At 36.9% G+C, this 24,133-nt stretch overlaps 1 protein-coding gene across 5 annotated transcripts in view; it reads left to right on the forward strand.

Moving 5' to 3' along the window:
- The window catches only part of DENND1B (DENN domain containing 1B), a 161,443-nt gene that overhangs the window by 74,341 nt on the left and 62,969 nt on the right, over positions 1-24,133 (forward strand). For 3 of the 5 annotated variants that reach the window (XR_012836571.1, XM_075760165.1, XM_075760164.1), the window contains exons 6-10: positions 981-1,050; positions 2,915-2,995; positions 5,673-5,732; positions 7,599-7,652; positions 10,558-10,668. Coding sequence is in view for 4 of the 5 variants with exons in the window: in XM_075760165.1 (XP_075616280.1) it covers positions 981-1,050; positions 2,915-2,995; positions 5,673-5,732; positions 7,599-7,652; positions 10,558-10,668 (376 nt within the window). In the remaining variant the exon portion in view is untranslated. The remainder of the gene's footprint in view (positions 1-980; positions 1,051-2,914; positions 2,996-5,672; positions 5,733-7,598; positions 7,653-10,557; positions 10,669-24,133) is intronic. The other 2 variants (XM_075760167.1, XM_075760168.1) reach the window with 2 other exon arrangements.

Raw genomic sequence — 24,133 nt, forward strand, 5'->3', positions numbered from 1 at the left:
CCTCAAACAACTAACATTAACCATACCAGGACCATTTTAGTAATGTTCTCTGTGATAAAATTCTAACAGACATGAGAAGGTGTGTAATTTGTAAATAAGGAGTAATTTATACTGGTACTGTTTAGTTTACCAGACTTATTACATCTGTAGCATAGACTTAAATAGTGATTATGGAAAATTCTGTAGCATGTGATCACCGATGATGTCACTAGTAAAGGTAACTGTTCTGTATATAGACGACAAAAAATGGAACTGATGCCACTGTGTTTGAGTTTTTCTCATGCTCTTCAGTTATGTCTTATTTATCTTGGATTCTGTTTAACTCACTGAGAGTATTGCACGCATATGGGCTGCAGGCTTGTGTTAAAAGTCTATTAAAGTATTCATGTCTTAATGTGCTGTGTGTTTACAATATTGGTGAATGCTCTCGTATTTTTAGAAGCTCATTCTAGCTCTAGAAATGACTTTATAGGGAGACCGGTATTCTTACACATCTATACTCTTGCATAGCATTGCCCCACTTGTCAAACACGGGGTACCTGGTCTGCCCAGGTAAAATTGTTTTTCATTCTCCAGGGAAGCAGCAGTTCTGGCAGTCCACGAGGTACGACAGGACGCAGAGTTTCAGTATTGCAAATAGCGTAACTACCGAAAGACATAACAATTAAAGATAATGGGAATGTCATTTGGCAATGTTTAAAATGATTTTTTTGGTGCCTTTAAGATAATGAAAAGTGGAAGTATTATGAGCTAATCTATGCTTAATGGAACTTCAAGCAGGTGTCCAGCACAAAGAATCGTATCTTTGCTACTATCTGTGATGCACCATTAAATTTGTGGGGAAAGGTTTTATATGGATTTTATTTGTCTGTAGAAATATTATAAATATGTGCAAGTCAGATTAATTGCAGTAGTATTTTATAAGCACTGGAAAAAATACACTGATATTTTATTAAAATGCTTTTCCCCTCCTGTTTTAGTTACCTACCATGGTTTGAGGTATACTACAAGCTCCTAAATACCCTGGCAGATTATTTGGCTAAAGAACAGGTAATTTTAAATATTCTGTTTGTGTAAAATATTTTCCTTCAAATAATGGTCACCATTTGACGTGCTGTAAAGTGATTCTATACTGTTTAAAAGTTTAAAATTTTAGTAGAGTTTAGAAGCAAGTTTTTACATTCATCATACTGAAATTCAAAGAATCTGAACATACAGCTGCCACTGTCACTTGAATCCCACAGTAGTCTTAAAAGGCTGCTGAGAATATACCTTTATAAAGTGTCAGTCTGAGCATAAACAAGTCCTGGGTGAAGTGTGAGGAAGGTGTCACATCACTGGAGATCTGTATGACGTATTGATTGTAAACTGTAGATCTCTGGAAGTATCTGATTATCAGTTACAAACACTTTTTTTCAGAACCGCATAAAATATGATGTACTGTTTCACCCTTCATAGTAACTAAAAACTACCTCTCGTAATTCTGTCATCTCAACTAGCAAGACAAAATTACTTGCAGCATTTGGTGAAGAATCATGATAGTTTAGTTTGCATATTCATGAGCAATTAGACATATTCCAGGATTATGCAGGAAAGGAAATACTGGCATCTGTCTTTGCTGAGAACATTAAAGCTATACCTTTCTGCTTTAACTATATTAGTGTACTAGATTGTAATTAAAAGAAAAAAAAAGCATCAATAGTCAGCCATATGCTATAGACTGGAAAAGCTGACATTTCAAGAATATATGAACTATAGAATAAGCAATTATTGTGCATTATAGTAAATAGACTACAGAGAATGATGATTTTTTTATGTAAAAAGAAAATGCAGTACGAAAGTTTGGTGTTAGCTGTGTTTAAATAAAGTGTGGAATACATTTACATCTTATAAATGGTATAGTGAGACTTTGGTTTTGGCCCAGATTTCACTGTAATAGTAAATATTAAGGTTGTATTTGGCAGAAAGGGTAGAGATTGCCATCTTTGTTTCTTGATCACTGGTTGTGGCGTTGCAGCTACTACTGCAGCCAACTTAAGCTGCTGGGTTATAAGTTGTCCTGTGTGCTGAGAAAACTGTTTTGGTGGGTCAGAAAGTTTTAGCAGTGTACAGAAATATTCTGTTGCATTGCGTAGTGCTGTAGCTGTTGCTGGGGAGGCTGTTAGACGACGTTGCTCCTGCCTGGCCCAGGTGCTGTTCCTCTGACCAAGAGCCAGACCCAAAGTCTTGTTCACTGGTATGAGATCCAGTAACACCATCATTCTTGCAAGGAGAGGCGGAAGCTTCCTGCAAACTCAAACAATATATTTAAAAGCTGGCCCTGGCTTGTCACTGATAATTTTGGTTTTACTTTGACAACAAAAAGAATTTAATCTCTGTGAACAAAACCCCTGAACTGAATGAAAATCCTAAACCAAACAAAAAACTCCAGCTGCATCTCTTCCCCAAGTAAATGAAATCAAGGTGAGGGATCCTAGTTAAAGCTGGTAGCTGCATGTACTTTTTAGTAAACCTTATTAATTTTTTAATGTGCTCCAAATCATTTAAAAATACACCGTATGAGCTATGTAGCTGCATATTTAATAAAACTTTGAATAGGCAAATACCATGGCTAACAGTTTTAGGAAGATAATGATATATAGATCACCTAGACGAGTTAACACTATTTTCAGTTACAAATAATGTGATTCATTTAAGGAGTAAGAGATTGACTTAACTTGCAGGTACAATCATTTTCTGAGATAGAAAGTTGGCCTGAATTTTATACTTAATATTTAAATACTTCGCCGTGAATTGCAATTGTCTTTCTCATTAAAAAAAATACATATATCTTTGTCGATATATATTTTGATGTAGTAAGTGGTAATTAGTTTTTATACAATAATTAACTATCTTTTAAAAATATTCCCTATAGGAAAATGACTCAAATGATTTGTTAAAATCATTGTATAGCCATCCTGTGCCAAAGGCGAACGCTTTAGTCAGTTTAAGTGTGGTAAGTATTCTCTGTTTAACTCTTCACCCTATTACTGACTATAAAATAGTAGATGAGGTTGAAACAAACAAACAAAAAAAATCCCCTTTGTATAAAGAGTAAATTTATGTTTTTTCCCATCATTAACTGGCTCGGACAGCCTTTTCCCCGCTGCCCCCCCGTGCAGAATAGGGTTTGTTCTCTTAAAGTCATAGTCAAAGAAGCAGAAATTTGAATTTTGCTCTATAGGTGAGAAAGTAAGCTGCAGTGGGATCTGGCAGTGCTAGAACTATTTTTTTGTGCTTCCAGCTGTTCCATGTAGATATTTTTGGTTTCTTCTGCTGTGAATCGGGAGACAGTAACTCTGTTTTATTGCCTCTTGTGTCTGAGTAGGTAGACTTGCGGGATTGGACAAAAATATGTGTAAAGTCATTTCTTTCTCATATTCCTTCCCCTTCTTCCTAGTTTTGCTTGATCATGCAAAAATGCTGTAGGAAAGATGGTGGAAGTGCACTGCTTTCCGTGAAACTTCCAGCACATCTAGGTGAAAGAATGTGTCCATGCCTACCTTGCTTTTGTGCTCTGACTTTTTGTGATGTAGGACAGGACATTGATAGTATGGCAAGGTGGTGTTACAGTTCCTGACGTTTTTAACAGAAATAGCATATGGATGCACATTTAAATACATTTGTAGAGCCTGCATGAAACATAAAGCCAATACAGAATCTCTGCTGTCTCCAGCATTGTTGATGTTCACAGCATCTGTAGGATTGCTGCATGCCTGTGTGCAAATGACTGTTTCTTGATTGAACTATCACAGTTTGCAGGGCACAGAAAGAAGCAGTTTTGTAAAGACTTCCCCTATGCATGTACTGAAAGATCATTACATTATTTATTTTGACCTTATTTGTGTCATTTCCTGTTACTTTTAACTCTATTATTTTAGAATTGAGCCCAATACTTCGAGTAAAGACTCTAGAAAAGCATCTGGCCCTATTATGAAGGCACACAGAAATGCAGAGTCTACTACTTCTGTTCCAGTAGTTACTCACCCTTGCTGCTTAACATATTGCTACTTTTATTTTATTTTAATTTGTCATATTTCAGATTCCTTACTATGTTTTTTTTCACTAGGCCATAGAGGCTTAGTATTTTTTCCCCTTGAAGAGTGCTAATCCACTGTATGTGGAAGTCCTTCCAGTCTTGTGTGTTCTTTTTCACCAGAATAACATATTGGGTTTTGAGGCTGCAGTCGGAATTGTTTCTGTTGCTGTTTTTTCCTTCTGTTGTCGGTGTAATATTTTCAAGTTATTTTTCAATTTATAGTACCTTTGCCAAGAATACTTCTGTATATCAAATAATATTTTGCTATCATTAATTGCAGTATTATAACCAATTCTAATTTGGCAACCCTAAAACACTTTAGAAAGTCCTTTAAAAATCCTGCTGTGTTTCAGAGGGACATAGAGAAATTGTAAAGATATTTTTCCTTGCATTTCTTGCAAAGTGTTACTGCCTGTTGCTATCACTGTTGCAGTTCATCTTGCATAGAACTTGCCTGCCTCAAAATGAATGTGGTGATGAACCTGGAAATGGATGTTGTGGTGAATACAGCTGGCAACACTGGGATGACAAATTGCTCGCAATAAAGTTTGATGCTTGCTGATTTTATTTCAATATTATCTGACTTCTGATTTTTTTTTTCTCTCAGTTGTCTCTTGTTCCCAGTAGCTTGTTACATCAAAGAATTTTATAATCCCCTTAGCCGAACAATGATTATCTAAATGCAGGCCTCTTGCCAAATGCTTGGCTGCAGGTAGAGTCGAGCAAATGTTGTAGGTTCAGACGGGGCAGAGCAGGAAGGAATAGTTTAGCCTGAATCAGAACGCTTGTTGGACCTACAGGCATTCTCCAGTTTTGTAATGCTCAGTGCTGCAGGGAGCAGGGAAACGTTTATGGCCACTTTCAACTCTAACTTTGTGTGCCTGGTCTTTTATATTGATGTTCCTTTCTTGCTCCTTGTATATTGTAAATAAGCTAGACTGGAACCATCAGTATAATAGATTTAAAAAGAAGTTACAGTCTGAAAAATAATTGTAGAAATGACATCATGAGGTGGCTTTTCATTGTGCCAGGAGGAATCTAGTTCAAATTTCATGATGCAGAATTAAAAAGATCCCTCCCCGCGTTTCCCCAGGTACACCGCAGGGTAAGGCTCGTGGATGTTGAAGCGGGATTCAGGTGGCAGATCACAATGGTACTTAGAATTGCATGTATATAATCATGGATGACTTACACCCAGCATCTGGATACATGGGGTTTCCCAGTAATTCAGGTCCAGTTAGGAACCAAGTTCTACTCTCACTTAGCAGTCCCCGTAACAGATGTTCTGCAGCTGAAATTTGTGAGGGGTGACCATTCATTCTGTGGAACCTGAGTTTAAATATAATTTGGGTCACTTATTTTACCCATAGAGGGCTAACAAAAGTGATTTTTTTTGTTTTTCTTTTTTTTTTTCCCCCCTTGCTGTTGGAAAAGCTAGCTAAGTTAAGTCTGAATTCAAATGGGGGAGGAATACAAAGAATAAACCATATTTTCAGCCAATATTTTAAACATGGAATATTACAAGCGTTAGAGTCAACTTTGGCTTTTTTGTTGAAAAACAAAATTGTTCAATCTTTCTCTCATCTTGCATAAGAACCAAGAGATGATTTTTGCAAGTGTGCAAGTTTTGAAAAAACAACCTTGCCTTGTATCGGTGAGTTTTAAAGGCACTATCTAAAGCTTATTGTAATTAAAGAAATAATTACTTGCTATAGGATCTCTCTTTTGATTTCAGGCTTATTTATACCCGTCCTTTGGGAAATTCTGCTGCTGTCTTTAGCCTAAAAGAGCAGTCTAATATTAATGTACCTATTCTGTTTAAATCAATTTAATGTCAGAGCTATGTGTGTGTGCATCATAATCCTTCCATAAGAACTGCAACCAAAATCATACCCTTAAATTGATGAACGAAACTTGCATTTGCTAGTGTCCTTTTTAGAGAAAACTTTACACAGGACAGTAACTATTAATTTAGTATCTCTTCCAAGGCCGTACATCTTCCTAAGGGAGTTCACAAAGATGTGCAAGGACTCCATACCACCTTGTTTTTGCTGCTTTATGACTCTTAATGACTGCAGTAATGGGTCTTTGCTCCTCATAGTTCTGACTTCCTTTTCTGTTTAATGAGTGAAATATTATTACTTTTTTAATTATAAATAATTACTTCTCAAAGTTACTAACTCCATTACTCAGAAATCTTTTGATAAATATTCTGTGACCTTATTGCATATAGGAAATAATTTTCTGTTCTCACTGTACTTCTTAAGAATTTTCTGTTCTCACTGCCTACTTCTGTAGGCATTCCATTAATCTGAATATTTTCTTGTTCTTGACTCGAGGAAAAAAAAAAATCTTAGCTTTTGTTCTCTGTTGATGCAAAACAATAACTTGGGATATTTACTGTGCAAGTGCTATGATGTTTATGGGATGCCTTTTTTAAGCCAATTTTTTTCTTAAATTTTTAACTATTGCCAAATGACCTAATTTGTGGGGAAAATTTTCTATTAAATGTATCAAGCTGGTTTAATAAGTCTCCTACACAGAATTAATAGTATTAATAAATTTTTTTTTTTTTTGCTTTAACACAAGACACATTTAATATCTTATAGACTTCCTTTATGTTTTGGTATATCTTTTTCAAGTTTGACTTGAAAAGAAACTGTATTTTTGTGTTGTTAATTATAATTTTAAAATGCACTTTAAAACCAAAGGAAATCTATGAAAAAATGTCAAAATTCCATTAAAAACAAATAAAAGCTAAAAAGTCAATAATTATCACATTTACTTAGTATTCATTTAAGTTTTTTTTTGTCCTTCAAGATTCAGACTACTGTACAAAAATGCCTTAAAATTACTGAGCTAAATCCATGTCTGATAACTATTAAAAGCCCTGGATTAATGAGAATAATTTAAATTACATCTGTTTTTAGTTTAATCTATTTTATATTTACATCCTAGAGGGCCTCAAACTAAGATGCATAAAATTGCTAATGTATTTCATAAAGGATTGCAGCATCTTAAGTTGTCAGACGTTGCATTTCTGTTAGCACATTTTTGATTCAAAGATGTACGGAAAGAGAAGAGAATGTATATCAAGTAATAATATTTCTATTCTAATTAACTTTCTCATGTGAATGATTTTTCCTTTTCCATTCTAAATTTACGTTTTGTCCTTTAACATTTTTTGTTTTCGTTGCAATTTTTAAATCAATGCTTAAGTTAATCAATGCTACACTCGGGCTCGTGACAACATTTAAAGCTGGCTTAATTTCAATGTTATTTCAAAACTGCAGCCCAGCATTTTGTTCCCTTGGTTTGTGTGCTGTGCTGAACCAGAGCTTGTCATTTTGTGTTGTGATCTGCTTAATTCTTTGTCTAGTAGTGGTAAGACTGCTATTGGAAAAATGGCTATTTGCTTAAACAAAGATGGGGTTGGAAAACCTAAGTGCTGGATTTTTTAAAAAAAGAATTTTTGGTTTCCATGTGCATAAATTGTTAATTATTTTTCCCCATTCATTAGCACTCGTATTTCATTACTCCTGATATAACTGGATTGCCAACAATCCCTGAAAGTGTAAGTATGCAGTTTCTTTTTTAAATATTTAGAAGTATCAACCTCATTCTGTGGGTAGGGCTGAACTCTGTTTTTATCAATAGGAGATGTGTTTTTTTCCCCAGACTGTTTTTAGAATATGATTGATGTCTATTATTACAACCTTTAGCTAGTAGTTATTGTTGCATTCATCATTAACCCATTTTAAAGCATTAACAGGACATTTTTGACCACTGCTATATCCACCCTTTGTTCATAATTACTTGGCTTGTTTGCATTCATTGGGATTATTTATGTAAAATATAGTCTACTTCTGCACCTCATGTTATTTGAATACCTGTCCTTTAAATACGGCATTGCTAAGCTGCAAATTCAGCTATCAAGATAGGCAGTTATTTTTTGTGTAAGAAGGCATTGTTCCAGGCTTTCTGAAAATGTGCTGTACCTGCTTACATCTGAATGGTAACCGTGCACCAGGAGGGGTGGCGGCGGCGGTGGTGGTAGTTGTTATTTTATGCAGACTTGTATTCTGTAGATGCTGAATCCTTGATGACACTGTGGGTAGATTGCGAATGTGAAATCTCAGATCACGTTTTCTGTAATGTGTTTAGCTGGGTAACATCTAATAAAAGAGCTTTGAAACTTTCTGCTTTCCACTCTTGCATTTTAATCTGGAATTGAATATGGACATGTAGATGTGCATTTTTTACCTTTTCAAGTGGTAACTTCCTTCTGAAAGTTAAGCTGTTGAGAGGTTCACCACAGTGCAAAATCACGCAGCATGGCAGAACTCACCCTCAGTAGGTGCTGTGGTGTTTGTGCAGAAGCCATGACAGAGGTGTGCTCCAGCCTCTGCGGTGCTGCGTTGGCTGCGCTGCGGCTGGGAGGGGACGGCCCGGGCGGGCAGCGGCTCCTGGCCCGCGGGATGGGATGGGTGAGGGAAGGCAACGGAGCCGGGGAAGCCTAGACTGGTGAGGAGAGGAGAGGAGGGGAGGCCTGCGGGTACGTCTGTGGTGGTGGAAGGAGTCTGCGCTGGGCACCCAAGGAGATGGCGGGCCCATGTCGTGACCCAGCCAGCTACGGAGAGTTGCTGGGTAGGGGAGTGAGAGAGAGGACCCTTGTTGCAAGGGATCTTTGGGCAGGACAGGGCTTAGTTTTTAAATGTTTATTTTCACTTTTTTCACCCTACGAGTTGAATTTCTCTATTTTAAAGAATTCGCTAGTTCTAGCTGATTATTTGAGGTTGTAGTAAAACATAGCTTTGGAGGTTAGAAGGTGTGTTATGTGTTCAACTTGAAGAAAATAAGGGGAAGCTTCGCTCTGGGCCTTTGGCTGATGGAAGTGGTGCCACTGTGGATTTATTTTTCTGATTCTGTGGGAGAAAGGAAAAGTAGTTTTCAAGGTGCCTTTCTATAATTATTTTTTACTACATTTATAAAAGTCTCCTCCTTCCGGTCTGAATCAAAATAGTATGGTAGTAATGGAGGGTTAAGAACATGCAGGGAGTGAGAAGATGAGGTAATTACAGTAAACTAGCAATAAACAGAATTTTCTTACTCTTTGGTGTAAGATTCACATATTTGAGGGGCAGTAACTTTTCAGATGTAATGCAGAAATAACTGTGACTGTGTCCCAAAGATATTTTGGCCTGTGCAAGATTGCGAACTCTTTTTACCACAGCTTTTGCAACACAGAATCAGCATACCGTTCTCAACTACAGTGTTAGAGGGTGTCTGAGGTAAACTGGGCTGCGGAGGGCCCTAAGCCGGAGAGGCAGCAGCCGGGTGCCGTGTCCCGGCAGTCAGGGGGGTCACCCCGCTCTGAAACCCTTACCACTGGTCTTGCCCTCGCTGGTTTTTCAGGGGTGCTGCCTTGCTGCCATGTGTGGCCTCACCCCATATGGACTAATGGTTCTACTGTTCAGATTTCTTCCTTGGGCTGGGGCATATAGTTGGTTACCTCCTACATTAATGTTCAGTAGTGTCTGGTTCCTGAGAAGAGATGAGCAAGAGTTCTGGTTGCAGATACAATAATGAATGTGTGAAATGAAATGTTTTGTATATTGTGCGGTGTATTACTATATTTTCATACATACTCTCTAATGTTTACAAAAATTCGCTGTTTTCCTAGGTGTTTTTGCTGGTAACTATTTTAGCTTATTCAGAACTTGTGTTTCTCTGGCACTGTGCCGTGCAGAAATACTGTTAAGTTCAGGTGTTAAGTTCCCCCCGCCCTTTTTCTGTTTCTCCCTCACTTCTGTGTTGTCTGAACTACAAATAAGAAGTGCTGGTGACTTTGCCTTTCGTTATACCCCAGAGTGGGGATTGCAGTGGTATTCTCACGGGGGCGAGAAGGGTGGCTGCAGGAAGGACCCAGTACCTTCTACTGGTGCTGCTGGACGCCTGATCTCCTGGTACATACAGCTGAAGCAAAAGCTCGGTGGTTTTCAACAAGCTGTTTTGCTGTACGTGAAGTAGAATAAAATGTGTTGACTTTGGGAGAGCCTGACAAAATAGCAGTTATATTATTGTAGCTATGACAGAACAGTTATTGCAGTGGTGGAAGATCTGTTCCTGGGTACTAAGTAATGGTTACCTTAATAGCAGATGGTGCTACTGATATAATACCAAATTTCATATGTTTTTCAAATTTGGGGAAAAAAAAAAGGGGAAATCTAAATTCACAAGTGTAATCAAATGAGCAAAATATTAATTACTTACACCAAAGTTAGTTTTTCATTGGCTTTAAAGCCCAATCAATTATTTTTAAAGCATGCAAATTTTAATGCAAGGGGATTTCTTTCATAGTTTTGGGTTGGTTTTTTCCCCACTTACTAATTAAACAAGAAATTTTGTGAGTAATATATAAAATGTTCCACTCAGCTACTACTGTTGCTATATTGTTAACATCTTATTTATTTAAACAGAGAAACCTCACTGAATATTTTGTTGCTGTGGATGTGAACAACATGCTGCAACTTTATGCCAGTATGTTGCATGAGAGACGAATCATTATTACCTCTAGCAAACTAAGCACTGTAAGTACTTCACACATCTCCTTTTAAGTAGAATATATTGAACATTTCACAAAATGACCTACAGACCTTTGTGGTTTTAGATATGTTCCATGTGTACTTATAAGACAATATCTACATACTTTTCTGATATATGGTTTTAGTCTGGCTCTTGAAGTACAAAAGTCTGATTTATATAAGACCTACTCAGATACATTAAGTCAGGTTAATTATTTTTCTTATCAGGAGATGAGAGTTCTCTAACTCTCCTGAGTTCATTTCTGTGCCTTCTAACCTAAAAAGAATTCTTAAGGGCTATTATAAGATCTTTATTATTCACTTGTGGCTTATTCCATTGGAGCTACTTGAAAGAAATCAAGGGTCCATAATAATAGCTGCTATCCTAACCTGGTAATAGGTAGATTCATCTTTGTTAGAGTGGTTTGGGAGTGCATACTGTAATAGCTCTGATTTGGAGCAGCTCTTCAGATGGATAATAATGTACAACTCAAAATAGCATTTTTTTTATTAAAGGTTTTAGGCTACTGCCCGCATTATTTTTTTTTTCCCCTTTATGCCTGCTTAGACTGCTTAATAAAAGAATATTGTGCTTCATTTTGAAAGTATACTTAAATATTCAGATGTTATTTTGTTCTACTCTTCACAGAATCTTATGAGTTTTTAAAATATCCTATGTTTTGAAAATATTCCCAAGATTGATTTTGCATTAGTACAAGACTGTCACTTTATAACCAACTTTCATCATAGAGTGTATTTTTTATGCAGAGTCTTTAGCCTGTTAAGCACAGTCATTGAAAATACCTTTTTTTTTCAACAGTACTGCATAAAACCTTTTGTGTAATGTGCTTTCTTTTTTTTTTTTTTTTTGGCTTTGCTTTTGTTTAATATGGTGGAAAATCAATCTTTATGTTCATGAACACTGCTAGTTGTCCTACCAAATAAATGAACCATTATTTTCAAAATATAGGTACAAAGTTGGATATAGTACTAAAAGTTAATATTTTCAAAGACTTGCAGATGACAATTCCCAATATGTACATGTGCATGTAAGAGGTGGGAATTTTTGGATTATAAATAGTGGATAAAAAACCCCTTTAAATTCTTCTGAGTCAAAAGTAAATTGAAGATAGAGAAGATTCAGAATTGCCATGAAAGGCTGGCAGGTTTTGCAATTCTAGGTAGCAGTAGCAATTGTATCACTGACTTCTTATTGTTTTTAAAACACCACGGTGTTGGGTCCCTGAATCTGTGATCCCTGCTGCAGTTAGGGGAATGCACAAATCCAGCACTTTACCAGTGGTTTGCAGAATATGGAGCAAAGTCAGTCCATGGTGATTGGAGAGTAAAGGAAACATAGGGTCATGGAAGCAGACACCACATGAAAAACTGAAAACCAGAAAAATAAACAGTGAATGAATATAAGCAATCTTTAAATTACTAGTCTAGGATATAGTTTTTAACCACCACTACTTTATCTTAGGAAATTTCCATATTCTATCACACTTCCACACACACCCCCCCGCCCTGCCCCCCTTCTCAAAATGGCTAGTGGAAGAATTGGGCCTTACAACACAGTAATAAGACCACCCAAATGGGCAAAGAGAATATGAAGGGAAAGCCCTTTCAAAGAACCTGGCTTAGTAGAAGTTCACATGATGTAGCAAAACTGTGGAATCTTTTTTTTTTTCCAGTTTGCAAAGCTGGGACCCAGCTTGCTATGTTAAAACAAAAAAAAAAGAAAAAAAAAAAATAAAAAAAAAAAAAAAAAAAAAAAAAAAAAAGAAAAAAAAAGAAAAAAAAAAAAAAAAAAAAAAAAAAAAAAAAAAACAAAAGAAAAAAGAAAAAAAAGCAAAACACCATAAAAAAGCCTCAGCTCCAATGATGCCCCGATCAAACTTCTTTTACTGCTCCAGTAGAGAGGAGATAGGAATCAAAATGGCAGCTCTGTGCCTGTGGAAGGTTCATTCTGCAGGTGGGCACGTGTCCGTCTGCTTAACATGATTTAGAATCGTACTCTCAGCCTCCATTTGGGTCCTCTTAAGACTTGTTTTTGTTAGGCTGAACATCTCAGCTGATCTCTGTTGCTGTGATATGACAAGACAAGAGGAAGTATCAGAATCACGCTGCGCTGATCTAGACCACCTTATTTCTATGTTCAGATTCCAAACTCTTTGCGAGTCATTACAGAACAACAGACATTATATGCTGGTTGTGAGAAACTTAAACTTTGTTCAAAATTCAGCTGTTTATTCCAAACCTTGTCATGAAGTAATAGTCATCTCAATTGAAAATATTTTAAGTCACTCTCCTGGAGTCTCCTAGGTATGAATAGCAGACATTTGTAGTGGCATTTGGACATCCTGAAGAATGTCTCCAAAATGTGAATGTAAATAGTAGATTGCAGGTCAAGTCCACAAAGAGATGGCATATCAATTTCACTGTCTTCTGGTTATTTTTTCAGTCTACTACCATTACTTGAGTCATAGCTAAATGAAATTATTGCCACATCATGTCTGATCCGCTTTTGATAGAGGACTGGGTTAATTTTCACTTGCACTACTGAGTTCTGATAAACAGAAGAAATAGACCTGGATTATCAGGAACTTCAGTGAGAGCTGCTACCTGTTAATTTCTTTCATAAATGGAATAAGACTGATATGAGGCTCACTTCTTTACAGAGCTATATAGTTTAAAAAAATAAATGAAACACTACTCAGTATCTCCTATAAGAATTTAATTGAATTGCCAAGAGTGATTAAATGGGTTTTTTTTTGGTAGAAGATATTTCTTCTTTAAAATGTTGGATTGCTTAATATAATACAAATAAGCAAATGGAGTGTATTTGGACGTTAGCATTTGCTAGCTTTGTGCTGTTTTACTATTGCGTACAAAATACAGCAAACTGTTACTTGGTGTTGCAAAGGTTGTGTTTTAATACTCCTAAATTACAGCTTGATACTTGAAAAGATTATTTGTTCAAAAATAGTGCTATCAAGTACAACTTTCTGTTAAGGGAGTTGTGCCTTATCTTTGGGGTTAACTGAATATCAAGTGTTTATGTCAGTTCATGAAGACTGGGTTGTGATGTCACCTTCGAGTTATCAGCTCTGTTTCGGTTCACTATCTCGGGGCAGTGACTGATAACAAAAGGCATAATTCAAGGCCTTGCTCACTTTCTCCTCTCCCTTCTTGTGGGGGGCCGGGAATGGAAAACTGCACTTAATTATGTACAGGGATTCTTTGTTTAGCATTTCTGCCTGATAAATTTCATGCTTTCATTATACTGAAATACAGGATCAGTCCTGTTACAGAAAAAGGGGGAAAAATGACACTATATTTAAAAAGAAGGTTTACTTTGGAATAAAAAACACAAAGAGAGAGGCAGGTTGCCTGTTTTAAACTGTTGAGTAGAGTTTTTAATTTAAAGGAAAAATGAAGAGAGAAGTACCATTTTATCCTGAGGGTGTGTTTCAATTGTCAGCTTATATTTTATTTCAGCAAAGCGGGCTTTGTTTTGTGTGCATCTTGATTTTTGCAATTGTTATGTATTCTTTGCATCTTTCTTTAAATTGATTTTCTGTGGGTTTACTCCCTTTAAAAACTCCTTTGCTGGAGATCTTTGTCTACTTGCCCTACCAATTACTACCAAGATGTAAGTGGAAACTTCCCACCACTCTTTTCTGGTGTAGCTTCTGGGTCATTATTTGTTCTAACTGTTGATTCTTTTATTAGCTTGACTTTCCAACCACTTTAATAATGTGATTATCACCAACCTCACAGCTTGCTTCAGGCTTAGTGTTAGAGTGAGATGGATTCAGCTAGCCTGAGGATTACGCTCTGTAAGATCTGTTTGTTGCAAAAATTACCATTTCTGGCTTTTGAACAGTAAACTATGAAAGAGAAACAAATCATATGGCTTTGGATTAAATGGAAGGATGAATGAAACAAAGGAATTGACCTATTCACAGAGGTGGCTGTTAGTTGTTTCACTTGAGCTGTAAAAGGAAGACCTTTCCTAAATGTCACGCTGTATGTTCTTACGCAGCACCGTTTTCTCACACGTCACTACATCTGCATGTATTCTTATTAGTTGCATGGAGCTGTATGAGTATTTCAGTGTGAATAATTTTTTAATTCAATCTTTCTATAAATTATTAAAGTGCTGGGGCTGGCTTTTCCAGGAAGGCTGAATAACAGCATTGATTTTATGCATGCTGGAGGCAGGCCCTAGATGTTTCGGCCCCAAGTGCACCTGCTGTGGTAGTCTACCAGAACATCATACCACACTCTCATGTATTCAAAGCAAAGGAATAAATCATGATTTTACAACAGTGCATCAGTTGACTTATTGCTGTTTTGTGACCGGAGGTAGGAAGGATTGCTGTTTAAAGCCATGTCATCGGTTCTCAAGTCACTCAAGCATGAAAGCTTGTCATATGCCTCTGTAATTGTACCTCACCAGTCTTTTCCTAACTAGTCAGCTGGGGCTGTGCGTTTTGTCTCAAACACCCGGCTGGCCAGTGTCTGACAGGAGCTTTCTCATCATCCTGTCAGTAATATGCTAACTAGAGTGTAGCTTCTGCGGCCTACATTGGCAGGTGGAAGGGATGCTACACTTTAAAGCAAATGTCTAAACGTTATCTCCATTTTGACCAGTATTTGTTTCAGGTAATACAAGTCTGATGTGGCTGAGAGCATGGTGGTTACAAAGTTTTGCTTTGCGCTGGCTGTAGGTTTCTTTGGGGAAAAAAAGCAAACGTAGATGTCAATAAAAGAGACCAGTTTTTTTTTGTTTGTTTGTTTTGTTTCTGTTTTGATTTGTTGTTGTTATTGTAGTGGATGAGTACTGAATGTTAATTTACACGCATATATTTGTGGAATCACTTTTACTGTTGCCCATAGGCAAAGACAGCTTTCTGCAGTTGCCCTCAGTTGCTATAGTGAGTTGGACTGAGCAGTGGCTTCACATTCCTTGCCTCGTCAGCCTTGTTCAGGTATAGTCACACTGTCCATGGTCACTCAGGCAGTGGCAAGATATGGAGGCTCCTTGGAGAATGTAATACCAGGCGCTAGAGAAAGCGAAACACCCCTTACTCTAAACATGTTGTCTTTGTGAATCACTTTGCTCCTCCTGCATCTGACTCGAAATCCAAGATGTTGAGTTTATTCCAAAGTCCCTATGTCCCAAGGCAGTAATATTGTTGACTGAATCAGAAAACAACTGTGGTGGTTATCTCACTTCACTTCAATCTCTCTGCAGTTTACATGTTGGAGGTTCATGGATATGGTTAAAAAGCCTGCCAAGCAGCATTTTGTGACTAGGCTAGCTCGCTGAGATGTGGTTTTGGATCACAGTGCATGTTGGTGTGGAGCCTGGAAAGGCAGAAGACTCCTCTTCTGTATTTTTATGTTTCTGAGTTCAAAGCTGGCTATTTATGGAGCTGCTTCTCTGGTGCAAACTAAGGATCCAAGACAGTGGAACAATTGGCTCCATACAGGCCTTCCATGTTGGAGAAAATAGTGGCATTGGGAGCTGTCATACAGCTTAGTGATGTCCTCACGTTGCCTTATGCTAGGGTGATGCTCCCAGGTCTGATTAAACGAACTATAGCATCCCATTTATTTTAATTGTGCACTGTTGTGCAGTCACAATCTTATCTAAAAATGTATTTAGAAAGTGTATGGAAGATCCATTGTAAATAATACTGTTCCAATAATTCAAAAAATGATAGATTTAAAATCTGATTTGTATCTCAGATTCCTGTGATGTAGTACATAGCAGGCAGAAATGTGCAAGAGCTTAACTTAGTTCTTGGAAAACAAGAAATGGATGGGAATGTATCATTAACTTGCAAGGCAGAACAGATATTCCGCTGATACTCACTGAGCTCCCAGAAGCATGATTAGAATTCATTTTGGAATACTAGGTCAATTAGACCCTTTGGTCTGGGAGTAGATGAGGAGTAGTGGTTAATTTTTTTTTTTTTTTAATAGTTCAGGTGTAAGCAGTCTAAGATAAACTGGCGCAGAGGTGTGTGTTATGGGTGCAGTTAAGGTCCCAGTGAGACACCCATAGGAAGTGAACTTCTAGCAATGAAGCTGCGGGATGTCAATATGGAATCAAAATGTAGTTAGGATATACAGCCAGACCTGGAAAGCAATCCCAGTCTTGAAGTTTAGAATAAGTTTCACATTGCCACAGCATAGTTTTAGGAGGAAAAACTGTGAAAGAATTTGTGAAAAGAAATTGAAATGTGTGGTCAGCAAATGATTAAAATTATTTTTCTTTTAATGAGAGGCAGGAAAAAAATGAAAAGTTGCAGTGTGCAAATTACCTGCCATCTGTGTTAAAACATGAAGAACTCTATCACTGGGTTTTATTTAAAAAAAAAAAACAAACCCCAAACAAACAAAAAACCCCACACTGTAAAAGAAAAGCGTGTAGACAGAAAGGCAGATCTACAAATTAATTTCAAAATTAAATTTTTCACTACTTCACACTTAAGATAATCTGGGACAAAAGTCGGTTGCTTTTTTTTTTCTTTTTTTTTGCTTTTTTTTTTTTTTGCTTTTTTTTTCTCTTTTTTTTTTCCCAATTCATGTAATCTTTGGCAATTCAGTGAAAACTGCTGGAACAAACTACTGTGTAGAGCCAGTGCAGGCGCTGCTGTGGGCATATGCAATCTAAGAGAAGCTTTTAAGTACTGAGTCCGTTGTGGTTGGGCTGCATGAGAACTGAAAGTGAAAGAGTCTGTAGTCTGTTGACCAGAACTGTCTCATGTCCTAAAAAAGTACCTCTGAAGTCATTAGTGGTTGTGTGAAGCGCAAGATGCGAAGACGAGTTACTGAAGGGTGTCAGTGTAATACCAGCTTTCTGTTCTGATGTGCTATTATGGCAAGATTTCCCCTTTTTCACGGTCACTGCTGCTTTATCACTCTTTTTTTCCCCCCCAAATTCACCAATGCAGAGATGAACTATAACATAGTCAGTGGTTATCTCTGCTCTTGCTTGCAGTAAATAAGTTGTCTGTCAGCTATTCACCAGGAAGCTGTTCCCTGCTGCTTCTTAATTAGTGTATGGCAGGAGAACATACCATGGAGTTACTCTGGGGGAGGAAATGGTAATAAAAATTATTTTCCTGGAAACTCTCCTTTCAGAAGCGAGAAACGTTTGCAGAACTCCCTTATTTTACGGGAGGGTAGCCCTTCCTCCATGGAGACAGGTCATAAAATAAAGGAGGGAGGAGAGGGGGAGTCAGGAGATGATCAGGAAAAGGAACAAAAAATACATATGTTTGGTGTTCTGTGTTTTTGTGAGAGAGGAAGAGATAAAGAAGTTAGGAAATAAATGAATTTCAAAATGAGAATAAAAAAAAAATCAAGAATGTACAGAGATGAAATGAAGAAATATGAGGAAACTGAAATTGTTGAACAGATGATATAAAGAAGCATAATTAGTTTATTATAGGATAAATGAGTATCAGAAGAGACCTGTTAGTTAACCTAATCTGTAACGTGTTAGGGATAAAAGCTGACAACTAACTTCCAGAAGTTTCATTTTCAACCTATGAAAAAAACTAAAAACCTTTGTGGAGTGAAGAAATCGACTGAATTAAATTACGTGGCTTTTTCTATGCCACCCACACCTACTTTGTTATATAGATACCTCTGATTATCCATAAAAGCGTGTGTAGGTTCTTAGTATAGGCACAGTATGCCCATGGTATTCCTTGTTGAGCACTCACCTGTCTACTACCACTTCAATTTTATTTTCTGCTCAGCTTCCATTATTGGGAAACATGTCAAACTTGGAGTCATAGGCAAGGAACAAATAGTGTCTGCAGTCTTTTCTTCTCCCTTCCAAACTAATGCACAAGAATGATGCCATAATGCTGCTTTGTGAATCAAGAATTGCAAGAAAAGAATGAAATTGATTGTATATGAAGTGCTGTCAAATTCATGAATAACACTCTACTCTTCCCTCTCCTTCCCCCAGAAATAATGATAAAAGGAAGTGAATAATACTAAAAAACCCCAAATGACCAAACCTAAAGAACCCAAACCCAGGAGACAATAAGGGTTTTTTTTTTTAATATATTAGTGTTTTCTTTTTCACATTTAATTTTCACAATGGAAAAAGTTGAAATTTTCATCTGTGGACTGGAAATATATTTCACTTTCTGCTTTCTGTGAGAGAGGAGAGCTGGGGCTCTCATCTTGCCAACAGGAAGAAAATGCATTATGGCTCATTTAAGGTCCTCCCTCTTTTTCTTCTTAAAGATTATGGGGGTGGCAGATGAGAAACGATTAGCCAGGAGCTAAATTAAAGAAATGTATAAGTAGTAGCTTTGGATATTGTGGCTTGGACAGTATATTCTGTTCCTTTTTGTGGCTAAATTTTTTTTCATCAGTGACTTCTGACTTCTTACCAATGTAAGCAGAATGGACTAAGTTTATGATTTAGTCTGACTCTTCTTTAGAGCTGGGACGGGATTTATGCTCTGTTGCAAACTGGCAAAAGCAAGGGCTCCCGTCCCACTTTTATTCCCCAGCAGTCTTTCTCCCTCACCTCCATTTAAGAAATGGATGGGAAGGTACGTATCTGTTACGGGTTTAGGGCCTGATCTCATTCCCGATCCAACAAGATCTAGATATGGATGCCTCTCTAATGCAGCTGGTAGTCTTAAGAGTTGTACTAATCCAGAGGAGAAGTTTCTTTTCACTGGTACGACTGCTCCGCTTTCAGGAAGCAGATAGTGGTTTCTCAGTAATTCTTTTGAACTGGGAGTATTGGGGTAACAGCTATAAGAGTTGGTCCAGGTTGATGGTAGCTACTAGAACTGTAGTAAAACACTGACCCATCCCCTACAATTTATTGCTATAGGTATTAATAAGTAGATGAGATAACTAAACAGAATCTTTGGCATCTTTCAACATATGTCTGGTCAAGGCAGTGGGAGGGAAGCAGTTCTTTGGCCCAATGGGACTGTGAGGGAGGAGGGAGAGAGCACACCAGTACCCATTTCTGGACATGGTGTTGACAGAGATTGACAGTGTTTGGGGGTTTTTCAGGAAATGGTTTTATCACAGTAGTTCTTTAGTTGCTTACAGTAGATTTTGAAAGGTTGTACGGTATCACAGGTTAATTTTACTTTAGCGTTTTGTCTAACTTCTGTTGCTGTTTTTGGCTTTCTGACAACATTCTGCTAATCAGTTTCTGTCTTTCTAGTTTGTGTGTTGCTGTATGTGCAAATCTAGCCACCTATGCTCTGCCTCTCTACCTTTGGTTATAGGAAAGGCTTTGAAGAAAATAATTTATATAGCTAGAAAGTAACTGCCAGGTAAGTTTTGTGCAGGATACAGAATACTTATTTTCATGTTACTCATTGAAGTGATGTGAATAATAGCTATCAAATAAGCATGATATGTGAGTTTGCAGAAAATCTTCTAGCTGAAGTAGTGTGGCTCTAGACATGTTGCAGTGTTTTAGCAAAAACTAAAATTAGAAAAAAAAAGAAAAATAAAAAAAGGGGGGGCCAGTCCCTTTGAAATCCAGAGTAGAAAGGTTCATTGATGGAAGTGAGCGTCAGGGTAGCAGATACACCCATCAGAATTACTGCATCCATGGGAAGAGTAGGGAGGAGCTGCACTCTTCATGTTCCCAGGAGCAGGTAAACCTGCTTTGATCAAGTCTTGAACTAAAACTTCCTGAGTGTTCCTGTTCAGCAGTGCGTAGATTTTTGAACAACAGCCTTCCCAAGTGGCTGCTGATTGCCATAAGGTAGAAAGTAATTCATCGTTCTTTAGAATTTGTGCCTTATTTCAGTCTTGCAGGGATTTGGTAGTAATCAATTTCCTGTCGCCAATAACGAATTTTGCTCACTAACTTTATAACATGGTCTCCCACTATTTGGAGAGACTGGGTTATCACCAGCCACATAGTTCCAGCATTTTTATTTTTTTTTCAGGAGACAAATATAAAATTCTTGTACCAGAATCACTACAAAACTCTGGAGAAAACACCACATACTTTCCTTGCTGGCTGCAGTGTCTTATTGGAAGAGGTCAGAAACAGACTGAAACTATCAGTTGTGCTCAGTAACGTTAGGAAATTCATTACTGATAGAATGGGACAGGAAACTTCTTTTCAGGTCCAATGCAAATGCTAGGGATTTCAAATTAAATTTGTCTGTTTAAAGGGTTGAATATTGACATTTTTCTGTTAAAAAATGTTTTTTTAGCTAGTTCAAGTCAATTGACTCCTGTTGTTTATGTAATTTAAAACCACATTATTCAAACCAGTTTTAAAACCATAATTATATTTATATTTGAAATAAAAGTTGTTTAAATTAGAAGACATTCTTTGAAATGGAGAAAAACAGTCTAAAAAATTCAAAATTGTTGGAAGCAGAAATATTAAAAGTTCTGTTCAACATTGACAAATGGGTTTCAACAGACAAAAACTTTACTTAAAAACTACGTGCCCATTTTACTATGGATGGAAACACAAAGCTGGTAGGTCTTTTCCAGTGCAGTGCACTATAGGAGAATGTCTCATCATTTGTTGCCTCAAAACATGTAATAAACTATCAGATTTGCAGTAACTAGATTCTGCAGCACTGTTCTTCTATAATTTAAGACTTTTTTAGCAAACTGCAAAGTTGAACAATGATATATTTGTGTGTATATGTAAATATATAGCAAATTTTATTAGACAGATGCTTTCACCTTATATATACAACCTAATCTGTAAAGGGGATCACAGTTTGCAGTTGATGTAATCTCCAGTTGTCACTGGCAAAATAGGTAAGGTTGTACACAGCCTTGAAGATGACTTCAAGATAATTTAGGATAATGACTACCTGACTTGAAAAAGAGATTTTTTGATCTATGACACATCTCGCAGTTTTTTTAAAAAAGGTAGATCTTGATAATTCCTTTTGGAATAGATAGCAATCAACCGACAGGCTCCATACAAATGCCTTTTTCCCTAAATAGTATGAAGAATTGTTTTCCGCAAAAGATCTCACCGCTTGGTCAAGCAACAGATGCTCATTTCTGCACCCAGGAGCTTACGGTCTCCTTTAGCGTTCGGCAGGGTGCCTGCCAGGGCTGTGCCTGGCTCCGCTCCCAAGCGCAGATGCTGTCAGACACCCCTCCAAATCCAGTGTTGCCTGTATAGACCTCAGTGTTCTGATGTAAGCAGTCGGGCTCTGCCTGGTCCCCAAATGCTTTGCACATCTCTTGAACTGTCTGCTTACTTAAGACAAACAGCGTTATTGCAAGGTTTGCAGTAGTCCCCATTCTATTTAGAAGGGTGAATATGTCAAAAGTTAAAGAGGTAAGTTATTTAAATAGCTAAAGCATTTGGGAAATGCAGTCACTGTTAAACAGTAAAAAAGGCAAAAAGAATTTGCCAGAAAGTGTGCAATTTTTAATATGAAATCCATAATTATCGGTATTAGCTTAAAGGCAGAGTTGGCACAGTATTAAAATGTCACACAGTTTGAAGAGCAACAGAATCCCATAGCTGCTTGTATTACAGGCTGTATACAACAGGAAATTATAAAACATGTTTGTGCCATACTAAAATGTTTGGAAACCTACTGCAGCAGCGTAGATGGAAATGTTTAAATAATATGTTACATTAAGATGTCATTAAATAGAAAAGCAAGGAACAGTACAGCAAAACCTTGATGCGTAAGTAATCAAATCTTTACCTTTCCTGCTAGAAATGCTAAAATTTAGTAGTTTTATTAATTACAAATGTTAAATAGATGCCGATCTGAGTGCCACACCAAAATATAGATTGTAAAGCAAGAGAGTTAATAAAACTTCAAATGTTTTTAAGGAATTATCCACTTCCTCTGTTAAAGTGAGAACTAAAATGTAACCCGGACATAGGCATAAGAGAGGAAAATATTTCTTCATGCAAATAGTATAGTCATCTTATTTCATAATTTAAGGATGCCTATTAAGAGGGGGAAGAGGAGGCTGTATACATTGGGGGATATCCTGTATAACTGAATGCTCAGCTTTATTTCGGTCTGTAATTGAAATATATGAAATGCTAATTTTTATATAGGTAGTTGCAGTTTGAAATTTCTATACTACATACAATAAATAGTCTGTGGACATACTAATTCCATATTCATTTTGAGTAACATAGCAAAAAATGTGATACTCGACTATGCTATCAGTAGTGTTACTAGTGTTTCTAGAGAGAGAGATAATATGGAAATAAAACCCATAAATCCCACTGTGTAAAAGAGGGATAAGATACTCATTTATTTCTTCCCCCAAATCAATTAATTCTTAGTACCAACACAGTCATTATTAAAATAGCCATTATTATAAGTCTAAAATGAGAGCAGTTGCAGAGGTTTGATGTAAAGCTAAGAAACAAGATGTTAATCTGAAATGAAGAGTTTAAATATGGAATTATGATATACTTGGCTTTCTGTGGCGTAGCTGTCAGGCTCGGGCAGTTCGCTGGTCAATAGTGACATTCTGTGTGTCAGCGAACAGAGTCTCCTGATACCTTAACCTGCAGTTCACACATTACTGAAGCTCCAACTGTCGAATATTCAAGTCCCTTGGTACTACTGCAGCTTCCAGACTCTCCTGACTGGCTCATGTTTCATTCTTTGGCAATTTGCCCTAATGATATCCCTCAGGAGCTTTCAGACCCTCTTCTTTTCCATATTTAATCGTGTTATATTAATCTGAGTGCTGAGCAAACTATGCTGCACAAATTGTAATTGTCCGTGATTTCTGCTGCCATGGTCTTATCATTATTTTTTTCATTTTTAGTGTAAAAATGCATGTACAAAATTGCAGTATAATTTTTATTTACAAGTCTAAATATCCAAGACAGCCAGGGTATGAAAGCATTAACTGTTGATCTGTTCCACAAAGAGGGTTTTTTCCCCTGTAAAATCCATAACGTTTTAGCACTTGCTCTATGGACAGGATTTACAGTTTATTTTTAGCTCTTCATTTTGTTACTGTAAAAGTACATGTCTAATAAACAGCACTATTATCAAGTTAACCTCAGATAGTAATTTTGTTGTGATATAAAACATTAGGACAGTCTTGTCTTTTTCCGTAAGCTTAGTGTCTCTATGTTGGGCATTACCTTGTTGTGAATTTGTTTTTCTTTATTTTATGAGGTTTGTAATGTTTTATTTGCCGGATATAGGCTACTTAATTTTGAACACAGTCTTGATATTTTCTCATTCTGTTGTAACTCTGTGGCTGCATAATAAAATAAATTTGAGTGACTCCCTGATAGCAAAGCGGTATTTGATAGAACAAATTTGAATTTTTTAGGTATTGCATTTTGTTTTATTCATTCAAGGAGTGAACTAGACGACATTTCTAATCAATTTCATAGATTATTTTTGTGGGGAGTGGGTGGTTTTCTTGTGGTGTTTTCTCGGTTGCTTGTTTGTTTTAGAAGAACAGG

This window comes from Balearica regulorum, chromosome 8 (genome assembly GCF_011004875.1).
Source record: "Balearica regulorum gibbericeps isolate bBalReg1 chromosome 8, bBalReg1.pri, whole genome shotgun sequence".
Taxonomy (NCBI): domain Eukaryota; kingdom Metazoa; phylum Chordata; class Aves; order Gruiformes; family Gruidae; genus Balearica; species Balearica regulorum.